The sequence below is a fragment of the Limanda limanda genome, chromosome 9, assembly GCF_963576545.1.
Source record: "Limanda limanda chromosome 9, fLimLim1.1, whole genome shotgun sequence".
Lineage (NCBI taxonomy): Eukaryota > Metazoa > Chordata > Actinopteri > Pleuronectiformes > Pleuronectidae > Limanda > Limanda limanda.
In genome coordinates, this window is record NC_083644.1 from 1,141,591 (window position 1) to 1,155,675 (window position 14,085).

Below are 14,085 nucleotides of genomic sequence, written 5' to 3' on the forward strand. Positions count from 1 at the left end.
CAGAAGTCAGAGCCACTGAAATGTTTTCAACAGTTTGCTCCGGAAAATATCGATAATCAGTAAAACATAGAAACAGGAAGTAGAGACTGAATCACTGGAGAAGTCAAACCTGTTTAAAAAGTAACTGAGTACTGTGTGTGTCTGTGTGTTAATGTGTGTGACTGTGTGGTAATGTGTGTGTTAATGTGTGTGTTAATGTGTGTGACTGTGTGTTAATGTGTGTGACTGTGTGTTAATGTGTGTGACTGTGTGTTAATGTGTGTGAATGTGTTAATGTTTGTGACTGTGTATTAATGTGAGTGACTGTGTGTTAATGTGAGTGACTGTGTGTTAATGTGAGTGACTGTGTGTTAATGTGTGTGACTGTGTGTTAATGTGTGTGACTGTGTGTTAATGTGTGTGTTAATGTGTGTGTTAATGTGTGTGTTAATGTGTGTGACTGTGTGTTAATGTGAGTGACTGTGTGTTAATGTGAGTGACTGTGTGTTAATGTGTGTGACTGTGTGTTAATGTGTGTGACTGTGTGTTAATGTGTGTTAATGTGTGTGTTAATGTGTGTGTTAATGTGTGTGACTGTGTGTTAATGTGTGTGACTGTGTGTTAATGTGTGTGACTGTGTGTTAATGTGAGTGACTGTGTGTTAATGTGTGTGACTGTGTGTTAATGTGAGTGACTGTGTGTTAATGTGTGTGACTGTGTGTTAATGTGTGTGTCTGTGTGTTAATGTGTGTGACTGTGTGTTAATGTGTGTGTCTGTGTGTTAATGTGTGTGTTAATGTGTGTGACAGTGTGGTAATGTGTGTGACTGTGTGTTAATGTGTGTGTCTGTGTGTTAATGTGTGTGTTAATGTGTGTGACAGTGTGTTAATGTGTGTGACTGTGTGTTAATGTGTGTGACTGTGTGTTAATGTGTGTTAATGTGTGTGTTAATGTGTGTGTTAATGTGTGTGACTGTGTGTTAATGTGTGTGACTGTGTGTTAATGTGAGTGACTGTGTGTTAATGTGTGTGACTGTGTGTTAATGTGTGTGACTGTGTTAATGTGAGTGACTGTGTGTTAATGTGTGTGACTGTGTGTTAATGTGTGTGATTGTGTTAATGTGTGTGACTGTGTTAATGTGTGTGACTGTGTTAATGTGAGTGACTGTGTGTTAATGTGTGTGACTGTGTGTTAATGTGTGTGATTGTGTTAATGTGTGTGACTGTGTGTTAATGTGTGTGATTGTGTTAATGTGTGTGACTGTGTTAATGTGTGTGACTGTGTGTGACTGTGTGATTGTGTGTTTCCAGGATCAGTCTCTGAAGGACGAGGTGGTTTCTCTCCGTCTGAAGCTCTCGGACCAGGAGCAGGATCTCAAGGACGCCATGGAGCGAGTGAGGAGCTCCAACCGAACCAAAGACAACATGGAGACACTCATCATCAGCCAGAGTCAGTTTCATAAATCCATCTTCAGCCAGAGTCAGTTTCATAAATCCATCATCAGCCAGAGTCAGTTTCATGAATCCATCATCAGCCAGAGTCAGTTTCATAAATCCATCTTCACACGTTTAAAGGAAACGATTTGTTTCAGAGTTTCTTTCCTCTGGATTTATTTGAGTGATCCTGAAACATCTCCTCACTTCCACGTTTACATCTCTGAAAGGGTCATTGAAGTATAATGAAGATATTAAGAATTCTCCTGTACTTTACCTGCATATCTGAAAGATTCTGTTTAACTGATGTGTGTGTGTGTGTGTGTGTGTGTGTGTGTGTGTGTGTGTGTGTGCGTGTGCGTGTGTGTGTGTGTGTGTGTGTGTGCGTGTGCATGTGTGTGTGCGTGTGTGTGTCAACAGTGTCCAGAACACGGGACGTTTTGAGGAAAGCCAAGACGAACCTACAGGTGAGTTCACAGCTTCTCACGTGTTCTAACAGTTTTCTCATCTCAAGTCTTCAGTTCTTTAAAAACTGAAGAAGATGAAGATGATGAAGATCTCACTGTTACTCCCTCTCTCCTCCTGCTGAGTCTCCTCAGGAGAACCAGCTCAGGATTTCCTCTCTTCGCCAAATTTCTTCCTCCATTCCTCCTCCTTCCTCCTCTTCCTCCTTTTATTCCTCCTCCTCCTCCTCTTCCTCACGCCCCTGGCCTGTTAAAGGTACGGCCCTCTGGCTCTGCTGTGTTCCATTAACATGAATATGATGAATAACACAAATATGTTTGAAACTAATCTGACATAATGAAGCTGTTTTCAGACCTGAGTTTGTTCTTCACAATAATCTCCATGAACACATTGTACATGTGAATATAAAGAGTCTGTGATGAGGGACAGGAAGCTTCTGGTTTCTGACCAATCACATTAAAGACATAAAGAGGTGGAGCACAATATTTTTTATTCATCTGCATCTCTCGGCAGAAAGCTGTTAACCCCTAAAGACCCGAGGAGACGTTTTAAAAAACGCTTCAACCCAAACAAACCAGAGGATTTCCAGAGCAGCTGACTGGGATGGTTTCTTTCCTCTGGATCGTTTCTATGGAGGACCGTACATGACTTAAGTATAAATAAATAAATACAGAAATAAATACAGAAATAAATAAATAAATACAGCAATAAATAAATAAATACAGAAATAAAAAAGGAAATAAATTAATTAATACAGAAATAAATAAATAAATACGTTAATAACAACAGAAATGTCTAAATAAATGTCTTAAATATATTTGCACATTTATTTATTCCCTGATTTATATTTTTCACGTTTTCAATCACCTTATGCTAATGAGAAAGGCGGGCCTAACCCCAGTCTCGAGCAGGATTGGTCAACTGAGCTATACACACACACGCACACACAGGCCCCGTGGCTCCGCCCCCCTCAGTGCCACACACTTGCACAGAGACAGAAGCAGGGACTGAGATTATACTCATTATACTCTTGTGACCAATCCTGCATGAGACTGCGGTTAGGCCCGCCTTTCTCATTAGCATAAGGTGATTGAAAACGTGAAAAAAATATAAATCAGGGAATAAATAAATGTGCAAATATATTTAAGACATTTATTTAGACATTTCTGTTGTTATTAACGTATTTATTTATTTATTTCTGTATTAATTAATTTATTTCCTTTTTTATTTCTGTATTTATTTATTCATTTCTGTATTTATTTATTTATACTTAAGTCATGTATGGTCCTCCATACGTTTCAGGTCTGGAAACAGCTTCAGGATAATGAGCAGAATAAAAAGACACTGTCCACTTCTGCCAGTTTGGACACAAACAGCTTGTCCCTCCACACGTCTGCTAACAAACCTCTGTCCTCTGCTTTTCTAACGTGGGCACTTCCCCTTTCTGTTTTCTTGTGATGAACAACTTGGAGTGGAAGGAAGTTTGTAACGTTTGGGTGAATCATTTAAGATGGAAAGGTAAATTAAAAACTTAAATTCTCTTTTGTCTTTCAGGTGAAAACCCTCAAGGCTTCTGGGAGCTCGCCCTGTCTCCTGGTCGCAGCGTCATGATGAAGTCTCAAGCTTCCTCCTCTTCCTCCTCTTCCTCCTCTACGGTCCTGGGACCTGCTCCGTCCCACCAGCGCCCCCTGCAGGCAGCCTTACTGTAGTGCACCAGCCCAGAGTTCCTTCCTGTTCACACAGAAGATTCTGTCTCTCAGTGACTGGGGAACATCTCAGTGATGTACGACATGCTGTTGGATGTTTGTTTGGTTTCTGACGACAGTTTCTGAATGTGAACGATCATCATAGTTTCATTATTGGTTTAACTTGTTGAGGACAAAGTCGACTGAAGTGTTTGAGTTGTGAACGGACTCTTTTAGGTTTGTGCGTTTGCTCTTATGTGTGAAACACTGTCAGGAACTTGAACTAAAAACAACATCATTAGAAATAAAAAAGCTAGTTTTTCCAAACCCGAAGCTTCCGATCAGAACCCGAACAAACGGCACCTGACGGCAGCAGGAGATCGGGACTCAACCAAACTGCAAAGTGCTTCCTCTCAGCTTCTGGTGAAGCTTGTGTTTAATGTAGAACCGTGAGCAGCTTGTGGAAACTAAGCCATACTTTGTTATTCTTTTGTCCTCATCATACTGAGAATGTCATCAAGTGGCCAAACTACTGATATAAGGAAAAGTGACTCAGAATATCCTGCAGACATTTTGTTTTTTTTGCTTTTAATGTCAAATAAAACAAAAGTAAGACTTTATTTCTCGTTATCGTCAAACTCGAGAGACTCACTGTTGAATATTGAGTCTGTTCTCTGAAGATATATTTAAAAAAAAGGTCCAACCCAGTTTTTCCTGCAGAGACGCAGCTGCAGGTGAGAGAAACGTCTGATGAGCAGCGTCTTTAATAACCTGTAAATAATCACGCACATGCGCAGACTGAGCAGTTTGCACGATGCCTTCAGGGACCTGTCAGACAATCAGTAAAACACGGAGAGAAACTGATCTTTAGTGCACGGTCCAAAAAACATGATTTGGCTTTTTTATAAATGGACCATGCTGTTATCTCTTTTTTATTTTATTAGCCTTTAGGCGTTTTAATTAAAAATGTTAGCTAAATTTGTGAATATTTGTTTAGATGACAATCACTTTCCAAATAAATCTTGAAGTTTGTTAATATTCTTTCTTCTGAACTTGTGCACGACCCCTTTTTCTAAAACGTTATTTAATTTTTTTATTTTCTTATTTGATTTCTCTGTCGATGAACTGACCGGTTTCTTTTTGTGCATGAACTGTGGCTCAATCGCCCTCGAATACTTTTACTGAAATATGCAATTTCTGGGTTTCTGTGCAATATTGGCCTCTGTGTTTGCTTTCTGTTGCTGTATTACTTCTGGGTTTTAAAGTGCCACGTCGTCTGTTTCCAGCTGATTTAAACAAACAGTTTCATGATCCTCACATTTCTGCTTTGATATGAATTAGATTTAACTCCAACATTAAAAAGGCAAAGAAACAGAAAGAGAAAAACAGTGTTGTGGTTTATTTTGTGAAACCAGAGTTTTAAATATTCTCTTGTGTGATTCGTCACAGGTCAAAGGTCACATTGGAAAGTGTCTTTGTGGTTTTAGGAACCACATCTTGTGTGTGTGTGTATATGAAAGTGTGTGTACATTGATGCAGCTGTTTGTTTTTTGTTGCTGTGAGAGAAGAGATTGTCTTTGAATAAAGACCGGCTGTATTTTTATGCATGTTCTCTTTAATAAAAATGTTTTGGGTTAAAAAGAGACAGAAAAATAACCTTTTCAATAAAAGGAAAGTACATAACTTCTGTCTCGTTTGTGTTTGTTTAAAACAACTTAATTCCCTCTGGAGTAAAGAAGAATAAACCAACACAACTCTGTACACCACAGCCTCCAACAACACTGAATTATTTTATCATAATGGTGTGATCATAAAAAGATCAATAAAGAAATAATTTAGGTGAGTGTAGTATACAGCTAGTTGTTTGAATATTTACATATTCTGTCTTAAATTATGAATACATGCTCTTTGTATTATTCCGTCAACATTCTAACTTCATGATGTTTCAGATGATTTTGAGTAAAATCCGTTAGAGTGAGATAATAAAACTGAGACAGATTCAGAAATGAGCAGCACCCCAACCCATCAACAGGGGGCAGCAGAGTGTCACATGTCTGAGCCTCGTCACCGCTCAGTGACACGTGTCAGCTGCTCGCTCACATTCAAACGGTTTATTTATTATATTTATTAAGAGTTAACATGTTTGTTCACTTCGCATCTTTCATGTTGGAGCCAAGTGGTTTTATTTACAGAGCAGCTTCACACACAGAAGTAGATTCCAGCTGCTGCACAGGGACGAAATTAATCATCTTCATCACTAAACAAGAAAAAGGAAAGAGATTCATAAAAGCAAAATAAAAGAGGTGAAGAGAATACACGAAATTAAAAGGATATAATATGTCTACAGATTTAAGAGCACTGTCACAAAATAATAAACATTGATGGTAAGACCTTAGATCTGCTTTTGAACAGTTTAGTCACAGTAACTTGTGAATACAAAATATTCAAATCTAGATTTAAAAGCAGCAGTGGATTGTGTGTTCGTATAAATATAAGACAGGGACGACAGATCCAAATGATCTGCTGGACAGATGGTGTGGTTATTTATTATTGTTCATTATACCAGTAAAATAAACAATAGGATTATAACATAAAATAATAATTAAAAATAATGCTTTGTTGTGACACAATGACAGTTCTTCTTCAACTGCTCTTTGTTCTTATATTATTTATTCTTTATATTGACTGTCTGTCCTCCTGTCTGTCCTCCTGGCTGTCCTCCTGTCTGTCCTCCTGTCTGTCCTCCTCTCTGTCCTCCTGTCTGTCCTCCTGTCTGTCCTCCTGTCTGTCCTCCTGTCTCTCCTCCTGCTGTCCTCCTGTCTGTCCTCCTGGCTGTCCTCCTGTCTGTCCTCCTGTCTGTCCTCCTGGCTGTCCTCCTGGCTGTCCTCCTGTCTGTCCTCCTGTCTGTCCTCCTGTCTGTCCTCCTGTCTCTCCTCCTGCTGTCCTCCTGTCTGTCCTCCTGTCTGTCCTCCTGTCTGTCCTCCTGTCTGTCCTCCTGTCTGTCCTCCTGTCTGTCCTCCTGTCTGTCGCTTAGTTGCTTAGTTATTTTCTTCTGAAGAAACCATGTGTGTGCGCTGCTGTTGTCACCATAAAACGAAGGTCGCTGTTCACTCAGGGAGAAATGGTTTGTTACCTGCTACAGCATGGAGGGTACGACACACACACACACACACACACACACACACACACACACACACACTGGTCCTCTCCAACACAGACCTTTTAACTCCCTTGAACGTGTTCCTCTGTCTCCTCAGAGATCCCAGAGACGTGGGCTCAGCGCTGGGCGGGAGACTTTGACCTCAACCCTGAACTCCACCTTCCTGCTGAGAACAAGTTCATCGGTCAGTCCATCACTTTGACTCGATCTCAGACACATTGTGTACGTCCATATCATGAACGCATGAGTGAACTCGTGTGTGCAGACGTACAAACGGTCCTCAGGGAGCGACGAGGTCTTCAACAGATTCAAACTTTGATTTTTCTTTGCAGCAACGGATTTCGCCCTGAAAACGTTTGATTGTGCGGACACGGAGTTTCCCGTCAGGATCGTGAACAACGAGCGCGGCTGTCTGTGGTACAAGAAGGACAACAAGTTCAAGATCCCCAAAGGTGCGTCCGCCGTCTGATTGGTCGAGGAAACGTCCGGTGAAAAGCTGAACCATCCGATGATTGGATGTGATTTCTGATGCTTCAGTAATCTTTCATTTCCTTGATTTATCAGTTGTAACAAACTGATGAAGTCGTTTTCAGGTTCAGGTAAATTCCTGAGCCCGTCTTTTTGTGTGTTTCAGCTTCTATTCGTTTCAACTTGATCTCCCCGGTGATACAGAGGAGCCCAGAGAAGTACGAGACTTTACCGTCATCACACAGCAAACACCACAAACACACCATTTCAAATCCAACCAGTGCAAACTATGTTGTTGTTGTTCGTCCTCCAGTCTTGTTCTGTTCGACATCTTCGTCAACATCCTGGCTCACAACCTGGCGGAGCCGGCGTATGAGGCGGACGTGGCGCAGCTCGAGTACAAGCTGGTGGCCAGCGAGCACGGACTGGTGATCCGGCTGAAAGGCTTCAACCACAAGCTGCCGGTGAGGAGAAGCTCGCTGCGGAGAGTGAACAGGGAGTTGATGGAGATGTTTTCCAATGTGTTCTATGCGTTTGAAGAAATATCATATGTGGATTCTTTAACCTCTAACACATCCACATCAGTTTAGTGCCTGTTCTTCAGTTTGTGCTTTGACGTCAGAATGTGGAAACAACAAAGACACTGTGACCAACGTGTGTCGTCAGAAATCTGTCTCCACTAGAGTTTAACACGTCACAGTAAAGTTCAACCTTACTCTCATTTTCTGACGGATTTTAAACGTGATGAAAAACAGTGAGTTGCTCAGAAACGTGACTTCCTGCTCAGTGAGCGCTGAGAGATTCCAACCTCTTCCCTCGTCTGTTCAGCTGCTGTTGACGCTGATCGTGGATCACCTGGCGGACTTCAGCGCCGAGCCGGGCGTCTTCACCATGTTCTCAGAGCAGCTGAAGAAAACCTACTTCAACATCCTCATCAAACCGGAGCGACTCGGGAAGTACGTCACACATCCTGCTGCGGGTCGGGGGGGGTGGGCAAGAGGCGGGGTTTACCTGGACAGGTCACCTGTCCATCACAGTAGTGACACACACACAGACGTGGTTCTGTTTGATCCAGATCCAGATCACCTGGGGCCTGAATTTGTCTGAGGCTGAAAACTTTGTGAACTTCTCAGTGAGAGGCTCTGGTTCCTTTGGACAGAGCCAGGCTAATAGTTTCCCTCTGTTTCCAGTCTTTATGCTAAGCTAAGCAGCGGCTGTACTCACACGTGAGAGGAACTAACCTGAACATGGAACTCTCCAGCTCGACTGTAAGAACCAACACACTGTCCCTCTGTCTCTCTGCAGAGACGTCCGTCTGATGATCCTGGAGCACTGTCGCTGGTCAGTCATTCAGAAGTATCAGTCCTTCAGAAGTATCAGGCTGTGGTCAAAGGTCTGACCGTGGACGACCTCATGGCGTTTGTCAGCGGGCTGAAGGCGGAGCTCTACACTGAGGGGCTGGTGCAGGGAAACTTCACCAGCACGGTGAGACACACACAGAACAACACGTCACAAAACAAGTCGACACAAACTACTGGACATGTCACCAGGAATCCTGGTGGAAGGATGGTCCTTCTAGTTTACATCTAGTTCTGTTTTAATCTGTCGCTCGATGTTTCCTCCAACAGGAGTCCAGGGGGTTTCTGCAGTACTTCACCCAGTGAGTATCCTGCTTTACATATTAATGTACTTTACATGTATAATTTACAGTTTATTCAAAAGTGAGATTTCTGTCATCTGACAAAGTATTTACACCCCTGAATTCTTTAAACGTCATTAAATTATCAGAAGAAACAAACCTCATGATCAGGACAATAGATAAATTGAATTAAAAATCCCAGTCTGACTTGGTGTGTGTGTGTCCCTGCAGGAAGCTGCAGTACCAGCCTCTGTCTGCAGAGGTCCCCGTGCTGTTCCGGGTGGTGGAGCTGCCTCAGAAAAATCATCTCTGTAAAGTCAAATCTCTCAATAAGGGAGACGCAAACTCTGAGGTCACTGTCTACTACCAGGTGAGCGATGAGAAACGCTTTCCTCTTTACTTCTGTCCTGAGGAAACGTACGTAAGGATCAGTGAAGAAATGTCGTCTGCAGCTCAAAGCACCGAAAACAATCTACAGATTCAACAACAGTTTTTAGTTTGAGAGTCACAGATAAATTCCCAGTTGCACTGAAATTCAGCAGATTCGTTTCAAATTTTGGTAAAAGAAAGACGTCAATTTTTTATTTGAATTTTAAAGTTAAAAAATGATTAAACAGTAATAGACAATAGAACAAAGTATAAAAAAGAAGCACTTAAGAGAGAAATGAGGAACTGGATCCTATTTAAATACATAGATACATATTTAGGTGAACTGAGGTTTGTTCTTCGGCTGAGGGTCACCAGGTCACGTGTCTCCTCTCGTCCTGAACGTCCATGTTCTGTCTTAAAAGTTGAATCTGTCTGTTTCAGTCGGGGCTGAAGAACCTCAGAGAGCACGCCCTCATGGAGCTGATGGTGGTGAGTGTTTCACACAAACTCACCAACACAACCTTATGTCTCCGTCTCTGTCTTTATCGTCTCACATCTTCAGCTGATCTGTAGAGAACTTCACAATCCATAGTGTCCCTGTGTCTTTAATAAGGCGGGGTTTATATACACGTCACTGCTGATTGGACAACACCTCTGACACACCCACCGAACCAGAGGAAACGCTAGCAAAACGCTCTGAGATTGAACGACTCTCCTCACTCTCGCTGATCTGTTGTGCTGCTGCAGAAAAGTCTTATTATGTTGTTGTAACTGCACACAAGTCCAAACAGTGTCCTCGTGTCCTCGTGTCCTTGTGTCCTTGTGTCCTTGTGTCCTCGTGTCCTCTCAGATGCACATGGAGGAGCCCTGCTTCGACTTCCTCAGGACGAAGGAGACACTGGGGTGAGTGGTGTTTTAATGAAACTGAGTTGAAGTGAGGGATGATGTTTCTCGACCCGTCCCCAACGAGCCTCTGATCCCACGACCTCCAGGTACCAGGTGTACCCGACCTGCAGGAACACCTCAGGAGTGCTGGGCTTCTCCGTCACCGTGGAAACACAGGCCACCAAGTTTAGGTGAGGTGACTTTGTAACCGTGAAGCTCCAGAGAAGGTGACATCTCAGAGCCGAGCCGTTAAAGAACGTCTTCTTCTCCTCGCAGCACCGAGTTTGTCGAGGCGAAGATCCAAGAGTTCCTGGTCAGTTTCGGGGAACGCCTGGCGAGTCTGAGCGAGGAGGCCTTCAGGACCCAGGTGACGGCTCTCATCAAGCTGAAGGAGTGCGAGGACGCTCACCTGGGGGAGGAAGTGGACCGCAACTGGTTTGAGGTGGTCACCCAGCAGTACGTCTTCGACCGGCTCAACAAGGAGGTGAGACACAAAGACATTCACACACACACGAGGACATTCCTCCCTTGTTTTCCTGTTTTAAAGGTTATAAATAAAGCTCCTGAATGCATTCAGTTTGTCTGTGGTTGTAACCTGCTGTGGTCTCTGTTGCAGATCCAGGTTCTGAAGCACTTCACTCAGGAGGAGCTGGTCTCCTGGTTCCTGGAGCACAGAAACACCAGCAGCAGGAAGCTCAGTGTACACGTGAGTTTGATCTGATGCTAAATTTAACCTGGGATCTCTTCTGTGTTTGCTTCTAAATTATTAATTTATGGAACAAACACATGATTAGAAAACGAGTCTCAGTTTGTTTCTGGATCTGTGGTATGATGATAAAAGCTCCACAAGATGTGAGGTGGTTCTTTAACTCGTGTGTTTTCTGTCTGTGGTCAGGTGGTGGGCTTCGGGGTCGAGGAGAACGACCCCACGGATCAGAGCGTCGCCTGCGGCTCAGACGGCTCTGACAACCCCCCCACCTCGTCCTACGGCGAGGTCAGCGAGCTGACCTTCCTGTCGGCCGCCTCGCCATCACTCCAGGACGCCACGCTCATCAGCGACATCAGAGCGTTCACTTCCTCCCCCCCCCCTGCACCCCTACCACAAAATCCTCAGCTAGGCCACTCCCACTGCAGAGCTACAACAAACTCCACTAAAGACTGACACAGTAACCATGGCGACGACTAGCACTCGTTATCACACTGGTCAAAGAGGTCGAGTTTAGGACACAAACCGAGAAACGTTTCAGAAATGTAAGTTATTTTCTTTATGTGATAACGCTGTGTTCATGTCCCGCAGGAAAATGTAGATCTGAGCTTCTTATTGATAAATCATCATCGGCTGTAAATAAAAATGGACGACGCTTCTCCACCCACTTCAGAAAAGAAGCGAAAATATCTCAGATGCAAACGCTGCCATCTTGTGGTGTTGACGTCATTTACAGTCAGAGTGTAATCCGACCTAATCCTCAAACAACAAATTCAATCTGTTAACGTGGAGGTTTATTACCTTTACTGCAGCCAGCCACCAGGGGGCGAAAGAGATGCTTCATCATGTTGTCCATCTTTAGTTACAGTCTGTGGTTCAGACCTCAGTGTAAAATGTTTGAACTTTGACCTTAACCCCAAATTAAACCAAGTCTGTGACAAACACTTATTTTTATTATTATTATTATTATTATTTATAATAATTTGTGGAAACTTTTAATTGAAGCATACGTCACAGTTGAACAAAGATAAACATTTATGATCAAAATGATAATAAACACAGAAATCAATAAGTCTTCTCACTAAAGAAGCTGGAACCAGAGTTATTAAAATATTGAAACATTTATACGGAGGTGATTCACGGTTCCTCCTGATTGCTCTGTGAAATGAGATTTTCCCAGGTGCAGTGAACGCAGCACGATGATCCCACTGTAATATTCTGTTATTTCGATGTGTAGATCTGAACAGAAACTGATGAACAGCACGAATCTGTTGTTGAGCCGGACGACGAGTTTGACTATAAAATAATCCGACATCGTAATAACATTTTCAGTTCAATGGCATTTAAAAATAGCTTCTGATTGTTAATTCTTTAAATGATAATAAAAAATCTTCAAGTGTTTGTAAAATGTTTTTAAATTATTTGTGTCACAGTTTTTAGTGATTTTTGTTTCTACAGCATCTTTATTATGATAAAAATATGAAAACTAATGTTCAGAGCAGCATCGTGACGTGATGGTAACTATGAGGAGTTCCTTCTGGTCGTCATGACGACGCTGTGAGTGTCCTCAGTGTCTCAGAGCCGGAGACGAACAGATGAATGCGTGTTGAGTTTCTGCCGAGCAGCTTGAGGAGATCCAGCTGCCGGGGTTTTCAACCAGCACACAGTCGTCCCTGGTGCGGCTCGGCAGCGCCCCCCTCAGCCTGGAGAAGGACACTGAGCTGCCGTCCGCCCACGTCCAGCCCCTCGGACCTGGAGACAGACCTGAGGACAAGCAGGGGACGGATCAGCAGCTGCTCCAGCTGGAGGCTCGAGGCCTGAACGTGCTGCGTCACTCACCGATCCAGAACGGCTGCTTCCTGGAGAACCTCCACAGCCAGGACATGTCTCTCCTGGAGCGCACGCTGGTCAAGCTGCTGTTGAACCTGGGAGACAACCGCACCTGCCCATTAACTCAATTAGTTCCCATGGCAACCGCTGGGATTTCTGACACCTTTTTGTTTCCAGATTTTCATTGAATGAGAAACGTGGAGTGAAAAGTTCAACAACAACTTTCACTAGGGCTACGTTGTAGCAGTTGCGGGCCCAAGCACCCGCACGTTGAAGTCTGTTGTGGTCGGGGGAGAGAGCGATCGATGACCAAGCGCACGCCTCCGCGTTGCATGCGTGTTGTGCTCCTTGGCGAAGATAAACGCTTCACTTCCTGCGTCCGTCACGCGATGCGTGTGATGCGATAGCACATCACACTGGGACGATTTTATGTAAATCGAATGATAGTTGTAAAACAAAGCTTACTTCCTGTTGCCAGTAGGTGGCGCCATCACTACTATTGCATACAGACTAATCTGTTCAAGTAGGGGCTCTGATGTAGCGTGAGCAATTTTGTGTCAATTGGACAATGTTACAACAACTTAATTTTCACTCTGATCAGCAGGTGGCGCTATGACCCTGAACTAATATTAATATATGGATGTGTTCAAGTCACCATTGTGATCAAAGGTCAGTAGTTCTGAGCCGGTTGGATAATGCAGAGTGGATTTACAAAGTACTCAGTAGGTGGCGCTATGACACTGAGGAAATAATGACACAGAGATGTGGTTCCTGATCATGTGACAGAAGTTTGGTGGTGATAGGACAATGCACAGTGGAGTTATGACAACATCGTGTCCTTTGCCAAAGGAGACAATGTTGTCATTGATGTGCGGCGAAAGTTTGGACCCGATTGGACCAAATATGCCAGAGATACAGAAGCTTGTGTTTTGATGACGTGTAATCAAACGAAGTTCAAGTTGATCGGATGAAAGCCGTATGACAAGTTCGTCAAAGTATAAATGTGGAAAATGGCCAAAATAGCCATTAAAGTCAAAATGGCGGGCTCCCTGTTTTCATATCTATCCAAGAGACTTATTTGTTTGTTATGAAAAGACACATGTCCAGTGTTGCCACAGTTACTTTGAAAAAGTAACTTAGTTACTTTACAGATTACTTGATTTTAAAAGTAACTTAGTTACTTTACAGATTACTTAATTTTAAAAGTAACTAAGTTAGATTACAAGTTACTTTATTAGTAACATTCAGCAGCTGCCGACAACACCCCCGCCGCCTCAACATAAGAATGACAACCGGTTTTGCCAACACTCACTTTATTAGATGTGCATTTTTAAAAGTAATGTACACAACAACAACGTATAATGTATCTCCTGACATTTTAAGTTGAACTCAAAAACTATTTCCTGAAAAAATACATGTTTTTCTAAAAATAAATAAAAAAAATCACTGCTTTTAATGACTCAAGT

The 14,085-nt window shown here is 42.9% G+C and overlaps 1 protein-coding gene and 1 pseudogene across 1 annotated transcript in view; both read left to right on the plus strand.

The window, feature by feature from the left end:
• Positions 1-3,610, plus strand: part of pde4dip (phosphodiesterase 4D interacting protein) — a 32,659-nt gene extending 29,049 nt beyond the window's left edge. Inside the window, exons 33-36 of the mRNA XM_061078076.1 lie at positions 1,296-1,428; positions 1,833-1,879; positions 2,012-2,132; positions 3,432-3,610. Of these exons, the coding sequence (XP_060934059.1) occupies positions 1,296-1,428; positions 1,833-1,879; positions 2,012-2,132; positions 3,432-3,586 (456 nt within the window). The 3' untranslated portion in view covers positions 3,587-3,610. The remainder of the gene's footprint in view (positions 1-1,295; positions 1,429-1,832; positions 1,880-2,011; positions 2,133-3,431) is intronic.
• A 741-nt stretch (positions 3,611-4,351) lies between these two features.
• LOC133010488 (nardilysin-like) lies at positions 4,352-12,197 on the plus strand (annotated as a pseudogene).
• The last annotated feature ends 1,888 nt before the right edge of the window (positions 12,198-14,085 follow it).